Source organism: Pelodiscus sinensis, chromosome 5 (assembly GCF_052426305.1).
Source record: "Pelodiscus sinensis isolate ZL-2025 chromosome 5, ASM5242630v1, whole genome shotgun sequence".
In the NCBI taxonomy this organism is placed as follows: Eukaryota; Metazoa; Chordata; order Testudines; family Trionychidae; genus Pelodiscus; species Pelodiscus sinensis.
The window spans coordinates 9091679-9110105 of record NC_143056.1 but is presented as its reverse complement, the minus strand read 5'-3'; the positions used below and the strand labels follow the sequence as shown (position 1 = coordinate 9110105).

The 18427-nt window shown below is 48.5% G+C and overlaps 1 protein-coding gene across 1 annotated transcript in view; it reads left to right on the top strand.

Annotated features, from left to right (window-relative positions):
• Positions 1 to 648: 648 nt before the first annotated feature.
• GCH1 (GTP cyclohydrolase 1) overlaps positions 649 to 18427 on the top strand; it is a 41282-nt gene continuing 23503 nt past the window's right edge. The window contains exon 1 of the mRNA XM_006120119.5: positions 649 to 1256. Coding sequence (XP_006120181.3) covers positions 956 to 1256 — 301 coding nt within the window. The 5' untranslated portion in view covers positions 649 to 955. The remainder of the gene's footprint in view (positions 1257 to 18427) is intronic.

The following is an 18427-nucleotide window of genomic DNA, read 5'->3' as shown; positions in this document are numbered from 1 at the left end:
TCCAACCTGAGCTCTCCCACCTTCGCTTACACACAGTGCCACTCCACAGAGCTGTGCTCCGTCCGGGCCCATGTCAGCCCACAGTGGCTGAGTAGGGGCGGAAGGGAAGCAGGCAAAAGAATTGATTAGAGGAGTGTCCCTAGGGCCGCTGCAGGGCTTGACTGCTGCCTGCTTCGCGCTCTGCGTGGGTGGGACGAGTAGCCAAGAAAGCAGCCCTCCTGTACAGCCCGGTCCCGATGCTTGTTTCCAGCGGGGCAGGTGCCTCCCAGGGAAACGCCTCACTGCCTATTGCACAGGCGTCTGGCAGGGACCGGTGCCAGCGCTCCCGGAGCTCAGCGCTCCCAGCGCTGTTACTTTCACCCCCGGCGTGAGCGCAAGGGAGAGGACCCAGCCCGCCCAAGGAGGGGAGCCCGGTTGGGGACGCACTGGGCTCCGGCGCCAGAGCCAGGCGGCGCCCCCTTGGGCACAGCTGCGCCCCCGCTGCCAGCTGGACCCTCCCAGCGCCTGGGGCGGGGAACCTGCCGGGCAGCCGCGGCTTCCGCCTGCTCCAGCCTGCGCGCCCTGATCCACTTACAGGCGGCCGGGCAGCGTGACGCACGGGCCGGGGCGCCCAATGGCAGCGGCGCGGGCCCCGCGACAGGAGCCGGCCGCGCTATAAAGGGGGGGACCGTGCCGGGAAGGGCGAGCGCAGAGTCCCGGAGCCGGCAGCTGGTCCTCGCTCAGCGCCAGCGCTTCCCGGAGTGGGGACCCCGGCCAGGCGCGCGGGGACCCGGCGCGCAAGGGCGCACGGAGACCCGGGGACCCCTTCCCCTCCGGCGCGCAAGGGCGCACGGAGACCCGGGGACCCCTTCCCCTCCGGCGCGCAGGGGCTGCCCCAGTCCCCGGGGGTAGCGCGATTCTCTCCTGCCCGGCCCGACCCCCAAGTCCCGGGCGCCCGGGGCGAGCCCTCGGGCAGATGGAGACCGGGAAGCCGCGGGCGGTGAGCTGCAATGGGTACGCGCCGGAGGAGCCGCCGCCCGCTCCGAGCCGGCCCCTGGATAAGCCCCGCTACTCGCAGTGCCTGGACAGCTGGAAGGAGGAGCGGACCCGCAGCGAGGAGGACAACGAGCTGCACCTGCCCAGCTTGGCCGCCGCCTACACCACCATCCTGCGCTCGCTGGGCGAGGACCCCGAGCGGCAGGGGCTGCTCAGGACCCCCTGGAGGGCAGCCACTGCCATGCAGTTCTTCACCAAGGGCTACCAGGAGACCATCTCAGGTATGGGGGTGCATAGGGGGCCCCATCCCCTCTCAGGAATGGAAGGTTTGGGAGGGCAGGGGGACCCCCCCATCACCTTGCCTAGAGAATGCAGGTATCTAGCAAGCCGGGACAGCCGTCATTGATCGGCTCGGTGTGGGTGCAGGGTGTCTCCCCTGTTGGGGGCCCAGCTGAGATACTGAAGTTGAAACGGGCAGGAGGGCTAGTCCAGCATCAGGGCTAGAGAGGAGGAGTCAGACAGGCCCTAAAGGGCTGTTCTTGGAGGCTAATGACAAATAGTGCCCCTGAAAAGGGGGGGGGGGAGAGTAAAATGTGTTTGATTCCAAAAAACTTTCTCTAGCTTAAGCACTGTGTGATGCCACCGCCTAAAGCAATCCAGCGACTGGGGTAATGACTCCTGACCCTGTCTAGAGGTGAGGAAATGTGGGGAAAGTTGTCTTCAGTGATTCATCCATGATGGAATGGAACAGGATGCCCCCCCTGCTTCCCCCCCCCAGCCACTCACTCCAAGGTTTACTTTTGATTAAGCAAAATAAATGCTCCATGCAGTAGTGGAGTAAACCACTGCGCGACAAATCACGATGGGAAAATTTACTCTTGAAACATCCTTGCAATAACCTTTCACAAAACTTTCTGCTGACTCAAACAGCTGTCAGAGCTAGTAGGGAAACTCCCTGGGGTATAGGGAAGTATTGTCATTTTGGTCCTCTGACTTCCTGCATGCTCTTGGTCTATAGGATGATTTAAAAATGTCTCCTTCCTCTTATCAGGTGTGCCTGAACTAGGAAAAAAAAAGTCATAAGGATTTCATGATGCCAGGAGCTTTCAGGGTAGGTAGTGAAAGCAGTGCCTACCCTGACTTGAAATAGAGTATATGTACCAGGGTTGCAAGCATTCGCTGAACACCTCTGCCAGTTTTGTCTGTTTTCTCCCAGATCTGGCCAGTCTTCACGGCACCGTGAAGTGTGGAGGTTTTGGTTTTTTGAGAGCTTGGGCACTTTTTTTAACCCTTTTGGCTCAGTTGTTTGATACCTGTGTAGATTTTTGGGCTTGCTCCATCAAACCTGAGGTGTCAAGCAAGGCAAAATAGGCAAATTTTAATATAAGCCTCTGTGAACTTGGTTTTCTTTGAAAGGATTTTAAAACTGAAATCTCTGATGTAATTTTAATTGTGGTCTCTTACTGTTCCACCATAATATTGTCCATTTAGTGCCATTTAACATTTGACTTCTCAATAGGGATGTTAACGTGTACCCATGTATATGGCTAATGGATAAGCCTGGGCTCTTTGGTTAACTCTGTTATACTCCCCCCATCCCCTGCTGCCTCTGTATCAGACGGCAGGGCAAGACAGAAGCTGGTGTGCATGGGGAACTGGCTTGTAAGCACCTGCCAGTTAGGGATGTTAGCGTATAGTTAAGTAAATGATTAACTGATAAGCCTAGGCGTATCGGTTAATCCTATCGACTGCCCGCACTCCCCCGCTGCTCCTTGCTACCTATCAGAGGTGCTCTCCGGTGTCACCTGCCATCCCCTGTGCCGCTGCCTCTATCAGAGAGCGAACTATCAGAGGAAGCAGTGCGGGGGGTGGAGGCAGTGGAGGCTGCCACGAAGCAGCCTCTGTCCGTGAGGGGGAGCGGAGGGGGTGTCCAAGCTCCCTGCAGACAGAGGCTGCTCTGCATCCCACAGAGATGTTCTTTTTACACCTGCCTCCCCTCGCGGTCCAGCTCCCACCTGCCACCCCGCACTGCTGCCTCTGATAGAATCCCTAGTGTAGGGGTGAAGAAACCCAGGGGCCAGATGCGGTCCCCGGCTTGCCAGAATCTAGCCCCTGAAGCTCAGGGTCCCCCTCCCCATTGGGGAGCCTGTGCTGTTGCTCCAGCCCCCCTGCTGCCCCACCGCATGGCTGGAGCACACAACATTTACTAGGCTGCTCCTCCCCCCCCCAGGCTGTGGGGAATGTGGGGAGTGTCCTTCTTCTCAGTTGGGGGGGCCACATCAGAGAGGGTTTTTTTTTCTTCTCACTTTGATTTTTCAGCGAGTCAGCAGGCCCTGTCCCAAAAAAGGTTCCCCAACCCTGCTAATGCCAGCTCCTACTAAGCCGCCTGCACCCTCCTTCTGTTATCTGCAGGAGCGGCCTGAGGCCGGCTGTGGCAGCTTGCACCCCAGGCGGAAGGCACGATCGGCGCCCCCATCTGCACGGCCGTCAATGGCTGTGACGTCATCATCGGGCACCTGGGCCAGTGGCGCCCAAGGCAACTGCCTAGTTTGCCTGGGCTCACGGGCCGCCCCTGGTTACCTGTTCACAAAAATAAGCATATTTTAACATCCCTTCTTCTCAAGGGCGTAGGTATGAAACTGCTGCTTTCACAATGTTTTTCCTTTTCTCAGTCCCTTACCTTGCAAACTATTTGCAACTAAATCTTCCGGGTATTTGCTTTAAACTTCCATACTGCTGGCTGGGCTAAGCAAGAAGGGTATGTAGCCCCCTCTCCCTGTCTAAACTCTTTGGTTAGAGACCGATTCTACAATGTCTGTACAATATCTAGTGCAACAGGGCCCTGTCCTGACTGGGGACTTTAAATGCTACTTTAATGCACATAATAATACAAGGATTTGGGGGGAAAAAAACAACCCAAAACCTCTCTGCTGCTCGCCACTCTCAAGTGAAAAGTCTTGGAGGGGCAGCTGTGTTAGTCTGCGTCTGCAAAAACAATGAGGAGTCCTGTGGCACCTTGGAGACTCTCAGATTTATTAGGGCAGAAGTGAGTTATGTTGTAGCCTAGCAATTTCTGTAGGATTCAAGCGTCAACTTTTTAAAAAGCCTTGTGATTGCATAGGATCAGACAAAAGCAAGTGCAGTTTCCTTCCTGGATCTACAGCTCCCTTGTCTACTCAATAGCATTATCAAGCCGCAACAGTGTGAAACTAACGAGATTGGTTTCATGGCTACTATCCAAAACCGTACGGCATCAGTGACACAATCGAGTTGTGCCAGTGAGCCTCAGAGGCAACAGGTACTGGCACTCCTTGAAAGGGAGGAGAAACCATAAAACAGGCTGGAGGAGGAAGAGGAAGCTTTCCACCACTTTCTTCCTCCTCCTAGCTACGTTGCTGCTTTGATGGGAAGAAGGAACGTAAGCCATCTTCTCCCTTCTAGTAGCAAGAGGCACATGGAGTCTTACAATAACTGCACCTAGATAACTATGTGAAAAGGGAGGCACGCCACCGAGTTCAGTAACAGTACCCTCCCCTTACCGCAGCCATGTGTTGCATGTGGGACTATGGACTTTGTCTTCACTAGTGAACCATTTCACCCTTGCCTTTCACTAGTGCATTTAGTCTTTCAACTTCTAGTTATTTGCTAGGCCTTTCAAACTCCACTTTATACCCCCAGACTTATGCATTATTCCTCTACCCTCCTAATGAGGGTTCAGAGAGTTAGCTGAGCAAATATATAGATTGTAACTACACATGGGTAGCTTTCCTGATAGTCTTGCTTCATTTCTTATTCTGTAAGAACACTGCCTAGGGTAGAAAACATGGAGATTTTATGATGGGGGGGGGGGGGAGAGTTTTTTTATTTATATATAAAATAAAAATATGACTGACAGAATTTTACTCCTTTTTAAAAAAAGTTTATATATACTTTGTCACAGATGAAAACGTATCTGCTTGCTGGTCCCTGAGAGAGATGTACAGATGTAGGTACTCAATTGTCTGTAACTCAAAGGCAGCTCAAAAAAAGCTAGTTGTTATGAGCCGCAAGGTATAGAAAGATAAACCTGGAGACGAGTCTGGTCTGCAGCCCACTTCAGCACTCCCAGTTAACCCCCTAGTTTTCTTCTCTCCCTGCCTGGTGGATGGTTCTCATTTGTCAAGCTATAGGGCCTCATCCTCTGACCACTATGTAAAGTCAACGGAGGTTTCCCACAATAGCCAGCTGCCTCTTCTCTGTGCCAGTGTCCAATCACCACTCCCATCGGCAACCTCGGTGAGAAATTACCGGATCTCTAGCGCGTTCCATAGCACTTCCTCCTTGCTGTGCCCCGTACAGCCTTGTTGGATTCTGTCAGGACTCTCAGTGGGATGTCTCCAGCCTCCATCTAGCTAGGGAGCACCTCATGAGGCCACAGAGCCACAGCACTGCTGTTCAGTGTGGTGTCATAGAGGGTCCAGGGGAGGCTGTGAGTACAAAAAATTAGTTGTTTGCTGCTGATTCTTGTTCTGATGCAGGAACTTTCTCATATGTGACTCGGCCGTTCCCCTTTGGGGATCAGTAACTCAGTGGGTGTCATGGAGCTTGGGAGGATGTTGGGTGTGAGGGGGGGAAACTCATGGGAGAGCTCTTTGGAGCAGTGTTCTGGCAGCCCCTGCCCTAGGCAGAGTCCGCCACGCTCCGAAGATGTGTATGTGGACAGGAGGGTAGAACTGGGTCGCAGTATATTGCAGAAGCCTCTACACCAGGGGGTGTCCAAACTTTTTTCAAAGAGGGCCAGATTTGATGAAGTGAACATGCGTGAGGGCCGACCATTTTGCCTGACATTCTTTGAACCATTAAAATTAAATGCAAATTAACTATTTTATGCAAAGTTTATTGCAAACGGCATACTTTTCATTTCGTCACATGGATGACAAATCTAAACAGGTGTTAAATCACTCTGCCTTTCATATCTGAAGGCCAGATGAAAAAAAAATCCAGGAAGCTGAAATATATGTCAGGAACATTGTAAAGTACATTACATATTATTGGTAATAAAGGTTGTCTGTCAACTTTTAAGTTCAAAAAATATGAACAGGAACATAACACCAAGTATACATGTTGTGTCCAAATATATTTATAACTGATTTAGACCAACTGACTAACTGAGATTTTACAATGTATTCATCTCAATACATATGGATTCGTTGGGGGCCATAAAAGATAGATATTGCCAAATTACCTGTGGGGCCATATTAAACGAGAACACGGGCCGCAATTGGCCCGCGGGCCGGACTTTGGACATGCCTGCTCTACACAGAAATCCAGCCTTGTGGCTGCTTGTGGTTTTATTTTCAGAATGTTCATTATATTTTTTTTAAAAAGTGAACATTCCAAAAATGACAGGTGAGGCTGCAGTGTGAATATGGTGCTCGTTTCCCTCATTTTCACACCGTAAGGGGAAGCGCGATCATCTTCCAGCTGCTTCGCTCCTCTTCCCCTCCCTTGTCTCTTCTCCTCCCCCCTCCCACTCCCAGAATACCCCTTCTCGTTCTCCATTTGAAGGTACACCATCTTATTCCCCCCCCCCACACACACACACTTCTTCCCATTGGCTAGATTGGAAAGTAAACAGTTGTGGCTGTGGGTGAAACCTGTGATTACCTAGCAAAATGTGCAGGTACTGAGAGGACTTAAACGTAAGGCTGACACTGATTTGACATGCATAATGGAGAGCCTTAAATGCAGTTCTAGTCAAGGGGATTTTTTTAAACTATAGCTCCTATTTATATCTTAAACACTCCAGAGCAGGGACTGCCTCTTACTATGTTTGTATATCTACTAGTGCAAGGGGGCTTTGGTCTGGTTAGGGAATCTAGTCCCAGCTGTTCTGTGGCTGCAGAGCCAAATCTGAAGAAGGGATTCACATAACTGCAGCTAGTCCAAGTGTATGCAGTGTGGCAGCAGGCTTTTAGAATCACAGATCTGAGATTCAGTCTTCTAGTTATACAACTGGAGAGAGGGGTAGCTTATTTCTAAAGAAATAATTTCTTGTTGTAAATAGTCCAGAGAAATCCCAGATGCTCAATGCACTCAAACATCAAATTTAGGGAAGACCGGAGAGTGTAAGGTCAGGAAAAGCAGAGCTGTCCTTAGAATTTATTTGGCCCTACGTAGTACTGTGAAACTGGTGCCCCTATGCCTACTAGCAAGTGGGGGAATGACAATTTTTTTAAAGATCTGACTTTTTTTTTTTTATGATCTTCAACTCACCAATTAAATATTTTTGAAACAAATTTTAAACTAAGCTTCTGTAGACTAACAGTGAATTCGGGAACCGACAGAATACATCTGGGGTTGGCAAATGCCAGTTAAATTGCTTCATTCCTGCTTGAATGGCTCTTTCACAAGTTCAATGTTCTGCTAATAGGTCAGGCAAACTTTTTCACTTTTAAGTTAACTAGATCCTCTCTGGAGGAAGCAGAGCCACAGAACAGGGGTTAAGATCCAGGGGTGCCCCAACCTTTCAGGTGCCCTATGCAACTGCGTATGAGTAAGGATGGCTTTGAGGAGACGTGCACTGTATAAAATGTGTGACTGTTTAAAATATTCAGTTCAACTCTGTAAATGAAAAGATGGGGGGCCACGTTACTTAGTCAGCTTGATTGGCTGAGTGCTATATATTGGTTCTTGGGTCTGAGTTAGCTGAAAGAGATGGGCAAAAGCCAGAGTTTTCTCGCTAGCTATTTGTTGTGCCTCTGAAGGAGAAAGCAGGAGAGCTCTGAATGCCATCGTACAACTTTGTATGACTGGCATTTTCCAAAGCTCACATTTTAATGTATTCGGTATGTGTAGAATCATTGAACTGGAAGGGACCTTGAGACAGGGACAGGCATAAGGATCTTGCACAAAACGGGGTTTTTGTGCAAAAAGCCCCCGTCCACACTGCTTCTTTTTGTGCAAAAACCCCTTGCACAAAAAAAGGCAGAAAACATGCTAATAAGGAACTCATTCTCATATTTTCTGCCAGAAGAACTGTCAGTGAAGACAAAGCCTTCCAGACAAAACAAACCCAATTCTTAGTCTCTCCCCACCTTCCATAGCTCATGTTTTCTAGAACTTTAATAATTTTTGTTGCTCTTCTCTGGGTCTTCTCCAGTTTCTCCACATCTTTCCTGAAATGTGGTGCCAAAACTGGACACAGCGCTGCAGTTGAGGCCTAATCAGCACAGAGTAGAGCAGAAGATTTACTACCGTATTTTCCGGCGTATAGGGCGACTGGGTGTATAAGACGACCCCCTATCTTTTTAATTAAAAGATAGGGTTTCATCTTATACCCCAGCGCCCCTCCGCCTCCTTTGCTCCCGGTGTCCCTGGTCTGCTGGAGATGGTCCCCAGCAGACCAGAGGCACCGGGAGCAAAGCCGCCAGGAGCGCCTGGGCTGCCCCCCCCCCCCCCGCCGGAGCCCCTCCGAGGCTTTGAAAGCCTCGGGGGAAGCCGGCGGCGGGGCATCCCAGGCGCGCATGGGCTGCCCCCCCGCCGGAGCCCCTCCGCGGCTTTGAAAGCCTCGGGGGAAGCCGGCGGCGGGGCATCCCAGGCGGCGCGGAGGGGCTCCGGCGGGGGGGCAGCCCATGCGCGCCTGGGATGCCCCGCCGCCGGCTTCCCCCGAGGCTTTCAAAGCCGCGGAGGGGCTCCGGCGGGGGGGCAGCCCATGCGCGCCTGGGATGCCCCGCCGCCGGCTTCCCCCGAGGCTTTCAAAGCCGCGGAGGGGCTCCGGCGGGGGGGCAGCCCATGCGCGCCTGGGATGCCCCGCCGCCGGCTTCCCCCGAGGCTTTCAAAGCCGCGGAGGGCTCCGGCGGGGGGGCAGCCCATGCGCGCCTGGGATGCCCCGCCGCCGGCTTCCCCCGAGGCTTTCAAAGCCGCGGAGGGGCTCCGGCGGGGGGGCAGCCCATGCGCGCCTGGGATGCCCCGCCGCCGGCTTCCCCCGAGGCTTTCAAAGCCGCGGAGGGGCTCCGGCGGGGGGGCAGCCCATGCGCGCCTGGGATGCCCCGCCGCCGGCTTCCCCCGAGGCTTTCAAAGCCGCGGAGGGGCTCGGGGGGGGGGGGGGGGCAGCCCATGCGCGCCTGGGATGCCCCCCCCCGGCTTCCGCCGAGGCTTTCAAAGCCGCGGAGGGGCTCCGGCGGCGGTGCATCCGGCGTACAAGACGACCCCCGATTTTGGGGGGATGTTTTTTAACATCAGAGGTCGTCTTGTACGCCGGAATATACGGTACTTGTGTCTTGCTTACAGCACTCCTGTTAATGCATCCCAGAATGTTTGCTTTTTTTGCAATGGTGTCCTCTACAATTAGTATTTTCAAAGGTTGATTCACAAAGGAGGAGAAAATTCTGTGGTTTTGCCCTATTCTGTTTCTTTAGGGTGTGTAAGAAAGACCTGAAAGGCATTAAATATTTTTCTGCTTTGGAAACTGCTTTGAAGTAACAGAAATATTTAACCTTTTTGCTTGTATTGTAAGACTTTAATGATTCAAGAGTAAATTTGACCCTTAACTGGAAAACTTTTTTGCAAAGAACCATGTTTTAATTGGCTTTAGCAACTATTTAAAAACTGGTCTGACCCAGTGTGGCTGCTCTTATGTTTGCACTATAGACCTCTGTCAGTTTAGCTACATTGCTTAGGGCTGTGAAAAATCCGCACCCTGCACGATGTAGCTCTACAGACTTAACGCAGTCTCCATAGGTGGTCATGTCGATGGGAGAACGTCTCCTGTCAGCATAGCTACTGCCTGCTGTGGAAGAGGATTAACTACACTGATGGGAGATGCTGTCCTGTCAGTGTAGAAGCATCTACGTTATCATGGCGCAGCTGCCTCGGTGCAGCAATTTAAGTGTAGCATGGCTGGAAATTCACATCCTGTACAATACTCAATAAATCAACCCCTGCTGGATTGATCCTGCTGCTCCATCCATCTGGCCAGTAGTGAAGACAATCCCTTACAGCAGGGGTGGGCAATAATTTTTTATGGGGAGTGGGCCCGCTCCAAGATTTTGGTTAGTTGGTCAAGGGCCGCACTTTTCTAGGAAGGGGTGCAGTGTCTGGGACGAGGATGGATGCAGAAGGGAGCTTGGGGTAGAGAAGAGGATTCTGGCCTATGGAAAAGGGGTAGGAAGGGGTGGAGGCTCTGGGAAGTTGTGATCTTGAGCGTGGTGTTGGGAGAGGGTTTCTGTGTCCGACCTGGGGCAGGGAGTTGTGGTGTGGAAGGGGGTGGGGTGCCAGAGCCAGGCTCTGACTAGGAGGCGTTCGCCTAGGTATTTCCGAGCCAGCAGCACAGCAGGGCCCTCCCTGCTTGAGGAAGCCCCAGGCTGCTCACAGAAACTGGCTGTTTTACCTCTCTGTGCTGCGGTGGAGGGGGAAACTTCCATGCTGCCCCCACCCCCAGCACAATCATTGCAGCTCCCATTGGCCAGTTTCCAGCCACTGGGAACTGCAATAGTTGTTCTGGGAGCGGTGGCAACTCAAAGTCTCCCCTTCTCTGTGGCGCAAAGAGGCACATGGAACAGCCAGCAGCCCTGGGGCAGGCAGGGAGCCTGCCTGAGGGCCCTGATGGGATGAGCCGTGGTTCAGATTTGGCCCCTGGGCTGTATCTTGCCTGCCCCTTCCTTAGATAACTACTACTGTATACATCTCATGGCCATTTTGGTAGTGATAACTGTACGGATGTGTGCTACGACTACACTCATGCTTATGTTCTGCAGCCATATATTATTGGACTTTAGTTAGCACAAGAAGAATTATAACCAGCATCTAGTTTTGATTCTGGGTTATACATTGGCTCTTGCTTAGGTGTAAATGCTTCTACACAACTCCTCTGTATTGGCGTGTTCTAGAATTCTCGAAACGAGCTCTTATCTTCTCTGACTTTTTTCCCCAATGATGTGAAGGGAAATCAATGAACAGCAAATAGAGAAATATCAACATTCTGATCCAAAGCTAATGAAATGGCTGTCTGCGGAGAAACATTCTTTTCAAACAAACTTCCTGTAGCAGTCAGGATCAGGTAGAAACTGGATTTTTTTTAAAAAAAATATCTTGTCTTAAATTTAATTAATTAACATTTCCCACAAGACACAGACTGCTAACTGGTTCTTGGAGTACATTGTATCTGGAAAATTGTAAATTTTAATTAGATTTTCCACATATAAAAGTAAAGTTGAGTAATCTGTCAGCAGATGGTTGTCTGTAATTCAGTGTTTGTATATCTGGTTTAGACTACCCATAAAAATTCTCTTTTTTGTTTTGGAGAAGAAGGGGACTCTATTTATTCAATTTTCTTGGTAGCTGATGCCTGTCAGGCTATTAAATTATCAAATGTTACCAAGTGCAAACTTATAAAAAAAAATACACAATAAATGAGCAAGCATAAGCTAAAACGTGTGGCTACCACTAAATTCAAATTAGAAGACAGCAAATCTGAAGATTTAGGAACCATTTTTGCCAATCAAACTAGAAGGATGAGCGTTCTGCTATGGTGAAACGTCCACAAAGCTAATTTTAAAAGATGAGCAGTAACTAGACGGTTCTTGTCTGGCAATCCCACAGCAAAAACCAAGTCAGGCATTTGCAGAAGGAAAACAGCTTGTTTATATGAGAATGTTGAAGCACTTTAAATAAAACAGTATGTTCATGAAGGACTGTAACTGTTTTAAAAATTACACCAGTAATGCTGTTGCACACCTTTTGTTATACAGAACAGCCCCCAAAATATGGTGGTGTATTATTTGTCCCTCTGCTTAACGCAGTATTTACTGACTCTGTGCTACCTCAAAGTTGTTCAGTGAAGAATCTTTATTTGTAGTAATAAAATACTCTTGACATACATTTGCTCACATTTTTAGATTCAATTGTTAAGTAATCCTACTTCCTGAGCATGTTATGATTCAAACTGTAACACTTGTATGAGGTTTTTTTATTTAATCTTAATTACACCATGATTCTGCCCTACAGAGCTCTCATTTTAAGGCAAAACAAATGACATTTGGAGTTATGTCCAGTACCAATTGTACACGGCTTAGATTTCTTAGACTTTTGGATGGAGAGTACTGAATAAATATCATTTTGTTGCTATTTTCCAGAGGGGGCAAACTCATAAGTGCCCAAAGCTGGGTTGGTTTGCTGAGACCTGTATTTGTTAAATATCACAATGTAAAAATAGCACGTCTGTAGCTTAAATAGACAGTTTGATCAACCCAAACCACCTTTATCTAAGAGATGGTGGGTTACCTTTTTGTTGTTGTTGTCACTGGAGACAAAAGGTGCATTGTACAAACAATCTGTTCAAATTAAACATTATTTGTAATACCGGATCAAATAAGTTTTCAAATGCTGCTTTTCATACAAACTTACATGCTACGTCTACACTGGCATGATTTTCCGGAAATGCTTTTAACGGAAAAGTTTTCCGTTAAAAGAATTTCGGAAAAGCGCGTCTAGATTGACAGGACGCTTTTCCGCAAAAGCACTTTTTGCAGAAAAGCGTCCGTGGCCAATCTAGATGCGGTTTTGTGCAAAAAAGTCCTGATCGCCATTTTAGCCATCGGGGCTTTTTTGTGCAAAACAGTACTGTGCTGTTTACACTGGCCCTCTTGCGCAAATGATTTTGCGGAAAAACTTGCCAGTCTAGACACAGCCACTTTGTTTACCAAAAACAGTACATTTGCAGAGGTGTGTAATATTTGTTATGAAAACCATTAATATCAATTGACTTCTGCTGGAACATATTCCTTGCTGGGCATGATTATATAATAGGATCAAATTTCCCTACCCCTCTCCCCCATGTACTCCTGTGCTAAGACTCAAGGCTTTTTATCTACTTTTTCTCACTATTAATGCTTCAAATTATACTTGTTTGGCAAAACTTTTTTGGCTTTATATACTAACTGAATTTTTAAAATCTGTATTAGGTCTTTAATGAGGAAGATCCTCTATTTCCTCTTATGCTGCCTTTCTAGTGCATTATTTCAAAGTTCAGTTTTTACTGGGTCTCATGATATTATGGTAACATTATGAAACCCTTTAATGAAATCTTGATACATTTTAATGAGTCTCCACATAATCCTGCTCTCCCTCAAATTAGTCTTTTAAGGATACAATTATTAATATGAGAATTCTGAAATCTTGGTTACATCTGAGAATCTGTAATAACTGCAATCTTTCATATGAATACACTCCAATCTCGCGGTGCATGCAGAATACGTTAATAGGAAGCCAAATGAATCTGTACAAATGACATGCAATATTGATGTTCCGCGCATTTTGACTTCTCTTTTTTTCCATTTTAATACAACATATATAATTATAGTTATTCTTCAGACTTTGCTTTTACAGAGGAGGGATTAGCCCTTGTTCCTGAAACAATTCCATCTGAGGTGGAGCATGTAGTTCTATTCCTTGTGAGAGGAGATGACAGACAAACTTTGTTTCCCCTGCAAACATTCTTGCCTACAGGAGTCTTACAATGTGAATTTGATGCCTGTTTTAATTCTTGTATTGCTCCCTTTTTTTAGTTATGTTGTCTATTTAGGCAGCAATGTTTCAGCCCATGTATCCTTTAGTTGGGAACCTCTTCCCTTAATAAAGGTTTCTTGAAACTTTGAATCCTGTGGAATCTCTTCTTTCTGAAAACTTTAGACCATTACAATGCCACAACAAAACTAAATTATCTGCATGAGGCTGTGAATTATTACTGTTCAATCTGTTTCAGTAAAAAAAAAAAAAAAAAATAGAAACCCTGACTGCTTCTGTGTCACTCTTCCTTATTAAAAGCCACTGTAACATTCATGCCTTGCTTGTCAAGAATGTTTTCTTTAACAGCAATCACCTCCTAACACGAATATGTGGCTAGAGCAAAGATTTCAATCTTTGGTTTATTATTTTGCTGCTTTCCCCACAGCAATTTAGGGTTTCGGTGGCATCCTGAAATTACATTAGTTTCAAATCAATACAGTTATTGTTTCCACCCACACCCAGTACAGCCATAGCTTGTAACTGGAGTTTGTGCACATTCTTTTTTTTTTTTTAAGTCTATCATTCCACATCACTGAGCACAATCAAATCTTACCACCCCACTGAGTTCTGCCAGCGTGCCTTAATCTTGACCTGTACAGACCACACCTTATTGGATGAAGGTTGTTCCCACTCATTCCGTGGCTTCAGAGATTGCTTAAGCAATGTCAGTTGGATCTGGACATCCTTCTCAGTCCAGTGCCTATAACTGCAGAATAGTGATAGAAATGTAGCTGTGTTAGTCTGGGGTAGCTGAAGCAAAATGCTGGACAATGTAGCACTTTAAAGACTAACAAGATGGTTTATTAGATGATGAGCTTTTGTGGGCCAGACCCACTTCCTCAGATCAAATATTTGATCTGAGGAAGTGGGTCTGGCCCACGAAAGCTCATCATCTAAAGACTAACAAGATGGTTTATTAAAGTGCTACATTGTCCTGCATTTTGCTATAACTGCAGGTGAGATCACAGCTGTCTTTGACTCCGTCATCTAAAGGAGAGTGATTATCCTACCTTGCCCTCGAATATATTAAACTGACTTGATTAAAGATGCTTGTCTGAATCTCAGGGTGCTTGTTAAACCCTATTGGACTTTTCTGTGAGTGCTTCTTGCTTTCCCTCTTTACCTATAACTTTAACATATGGAGATAGGTATATCTCTTAGAGCTGAAAGGGACCTTGAGAGGTCATTGAGTCCAGTCCCCTGCCCTCACAGCAGGACCAAGTACTGTCCCTGACAGATTTGCCCCAGATCCCTAAGTGGCCCCCTCAAGGATTGAACTCACAATCCGGGGTATAGCAGGCCAATGCTCAAACCACTGAGCTATTCTCTCCCCCTGCTCCCCCTGTTCTTACTCACTTTGCACTGATCCCTAGGGAAAGGGAAAACTATGCTGCCTTGCACAGAATAAAAACTATACCTGTGTTTCAGAAGCAGCAAGAGGCTAACTGTTGCTTAACGTCGTTGGCTAATCTGCCTATTAGAAGAATTGTATCTGGAAATCCCTGGGTTAGCAAGTATTTCCCCTCACACTAGAAATGCTTTTTGAAATGAAAGGGCCTCTTTGAAACTTGACCATCAGCTGCTTTGAAAGTGGCTTAGGTCGGAGCGAAAGCTGCCTATGTGCTTTGCATGTTTCCACGATCACGGCGGGTAGTCGAAGGAAGCAAATTCAAGCGTCAAAAGTGTTTGTAAAACTGACCGAATGCAGCCGGTTGCTATTCTGCATCGGGCTGTCATCTCTCATTCTCTTGACCTATCCAACCAGCTGTCAGGAGAGGCAGATTCTGCCCTTGGTTGCCAGAGGTGATTTTTTTGCTTGCCTGTGTCACATGAAAGCCATGCAAATAGTCTCTATAGCAACAGGTCCTCTCTTTCCTCTGACGCAAAATCCCGAAAAGGTCTCTTGTTCCTTGTTTTCATCTGATTCTCATTTTGCTTTCATCCGCTATTAGGCTGGAGATAAAGGTTTTATTTCGCATCTGCCTGAGCTGCTTCTCAATGGATGCCCACTGTTAGTTTTACGACACATCAAAGTCTCCCCAGCAGTACCTTAATTCGGGGTCAGAGGAGGAATTGTTGCTGTGATACTTAAAAGATTACACCTAACTTTACGTCTCGTGTTTACTTAGTGCCTCCCTCCCCCCGGAAAGTGTCTGTGTTTGATCTGAACTGTAGCTGTCATATTAATACAGTATGTTTGGAAAGGGCTTAAGTGTTCAGCTCAATTAGGTTTTCTCTGTAAGTTATCCTTAGGCGCTCGCAATTTCCCTTTCCTTTGTGGCTCTCTCTGTGGCTGAAGTAGAATAGGTATCTTGCAGCGGAGGGCTTGCAAAAATGTAAGGGACAAACAGAGTTCTTTAGAGCTTCACAGATCAAGAGGAATACCTCTCTTCCCTCATCTGCTACTGGACAAGATACAAGAAATACAGGGGGGTTCTACGAATGGGAGAGGGGCTAGCTAAAGTGATGGAGTGCAAATCTCCAGGTGAGGGGGGGAGTGTTTTTCTTCCAGTTAAACCAAAAAAAAATCACACTATAGAAGACAGGAAGCCTTAGTCTGGGTCCCTGCCAGACAGCATGTCCTTGCACAATACACCTGAGAACTGTTGTACAACTACTGTGGCACTTGTATGAAATTAACCCTGTATTTTGGGCCATTGAAAGCTCTCAAGACACCTTAAATACATGGGGCTTTTTATCTGTTAACCATGGTGAATAAATGGAATATAGTAGTTGAGACTAAATCTTCTATCCCCACCTTTTTAGTTTTTGATTTAAAGGGCTAATCTGTCTTCCCCTCCCCTTTCCTTCCCTCCACTCCCCCCTAGAACAATTAGGATAAAACTATACTAGCTCTTCCAGCACAGAACGATGCAACTGACTAATGGTTACAGTTCTCTTCCTAGGACAAGTATAAGCTCTTGGGTGAATCTATTAAAGCAGAGGAGGGGAAGGTTGGGAGCTACTGGCCCACAAAAAAAAATCAGTTGGGGGGCCATATGTGAAAAGCAAAACTGCCCCTCCCAACTCTCACTGACATGGTCCCAAACTGTGAGGCAGAAAAAAGACACTATAACATGAAGTGGTGGGTGAGCAGACCACATATTGATGTTCTAGACTGGGGCTCTGGGCCTTGTGCCTGTATGATTAGGGTTTCATTCAACACCACGTTGGTGGGCTGGTTACAGAGATGAAAGTAGTAAGCCAGTGCAGCACTCGGGCAAAAAGCTGGCCGGCTGGATGGGGCACTCGGCTGCAGTGGGAGAGGTGAGGGCTTCCTGCAGGCTAGAGGGGCTGGCTGGGGGCATCCTACCCCCTCCCATCCAGGACTGCCCCAGCCCTGAGCCCCCCACCCTCTGCCACCATTTCAGGGGGTGGGAGAGCTGCAGCTGCACATACCAGGTCCCTGATGCTTTTCTTCTCCTTCCTGTGACTAGGAAGCAAGGGGAAAATGCAGAGCCTGCTGTGTTCCTCCTTTGCCGCTCTCCTGGGCAGGTGGGAGCAAGAGGAATGCAGCAGGCTCTGCACTTTCCTCTTGCTCCCTAGTCAGAGGAAGCAGGAAAAGCAAGAGGGGACTGCTATGGGTGGTTACAGCTCTGGCACCCTTGCCCCCCTGCTCTCACTCCTACACACACCCCCAGCCCTTGCCCTGAATTTTGCACCCTCATTTTCCCCTGCTGAGCCCCTCATCATACCCCCAACTCTGACTGCTGCACCCCTCACATCCCCTTTTAATTCCTGCACCCCCTCCACCCCAACTCTCTGCCCTAAGCCCCCCGCACTCCACCCCATACTTAAATTTCTTACAGGTTGTGATGTTGTGGGGGTGCTGTCTGCTCTGTAACCCAGGCTTCCTCTGCGCTGCAATGTGTGATCCCACTGACTCACCCGCATGTGTATTGGCCCAGACATCTAGTCCCAGCTTGAGCAGAGAACGAGTCTCTTCCCAGAGGGAGACACAAAGGAAGGGAGGCGGAAACGGCCACCTGGCTGGGGCGCAGTGTCTGGGGGTGAGGCAGTTTCTGGCTGAGAAACATGAAGGGAACAGACTAAGCTGAGTGCTGAGGATTGAGGGGGCAATGGATCCCCTAACCCAAGGGGTCTGAGGCACCCTGGCCCTGAGTCCCGAAACCACATCATGGCTGTGCTGTATCCTGGAGAAGCAATAAACCCCTCTATTTTACTGGCTGGTGGAGTCTGTTCTGGCTGCTATGGGGATGCAGGATCAGGGGGAACCCTGACACTGTCACACAAGTACTGTTCTATCACAACCCATCCCCGCTTGAGGGGAGACAACGGTACCCGTAAGAAATTAATCGCAAACCCCTCACCCTAAGTCTCCCCTCAAGCGGGGATGGGTTGTGATAGAACAGTACCTGTCCGAACTCTGTGACTTTCACTCCTGGCTGGTCACCTCAGACCTATATGGGTGATACACAACTCCCCAAAGCCAAATTTTATGTGCAGTCGAAAATGGGAGCACGTATACTGGGAGGCTAATGAAAACTATAAGGAACTCCCTAAAAGCGAGCCGAGTCGACCCGAACCCTTGGGAAGCTGCTGTGGCCAGGAAGGCTGTAGCCCTTGTTGTCTGCAGTTAAAGCCATCATGTCGTAGAACAGACGGCACCAAGGAGAGGCGGGAGCGAAGAAAGCAAGCTGTGGCAAAACCGTGCTGCCACGTCCTGCAGATCTGTGCATATCCCTCATCGGTTCGCATCCCACTGATTCTCCTATTTCAGCTGCAACGAGAGCCTCCAACGAGCAAGTTGCTCTTCTTTTCTGTGCCTCTGTTCTGTCTCTTTAGATTGTAAGGACGTTGAGACAGGGACTGACTGTACAGTGCCTGCTGCACCAGGGCCCTGATATCTGGTGGGCTACAGCAGCTAGCTCTAGCTTGCTTTATC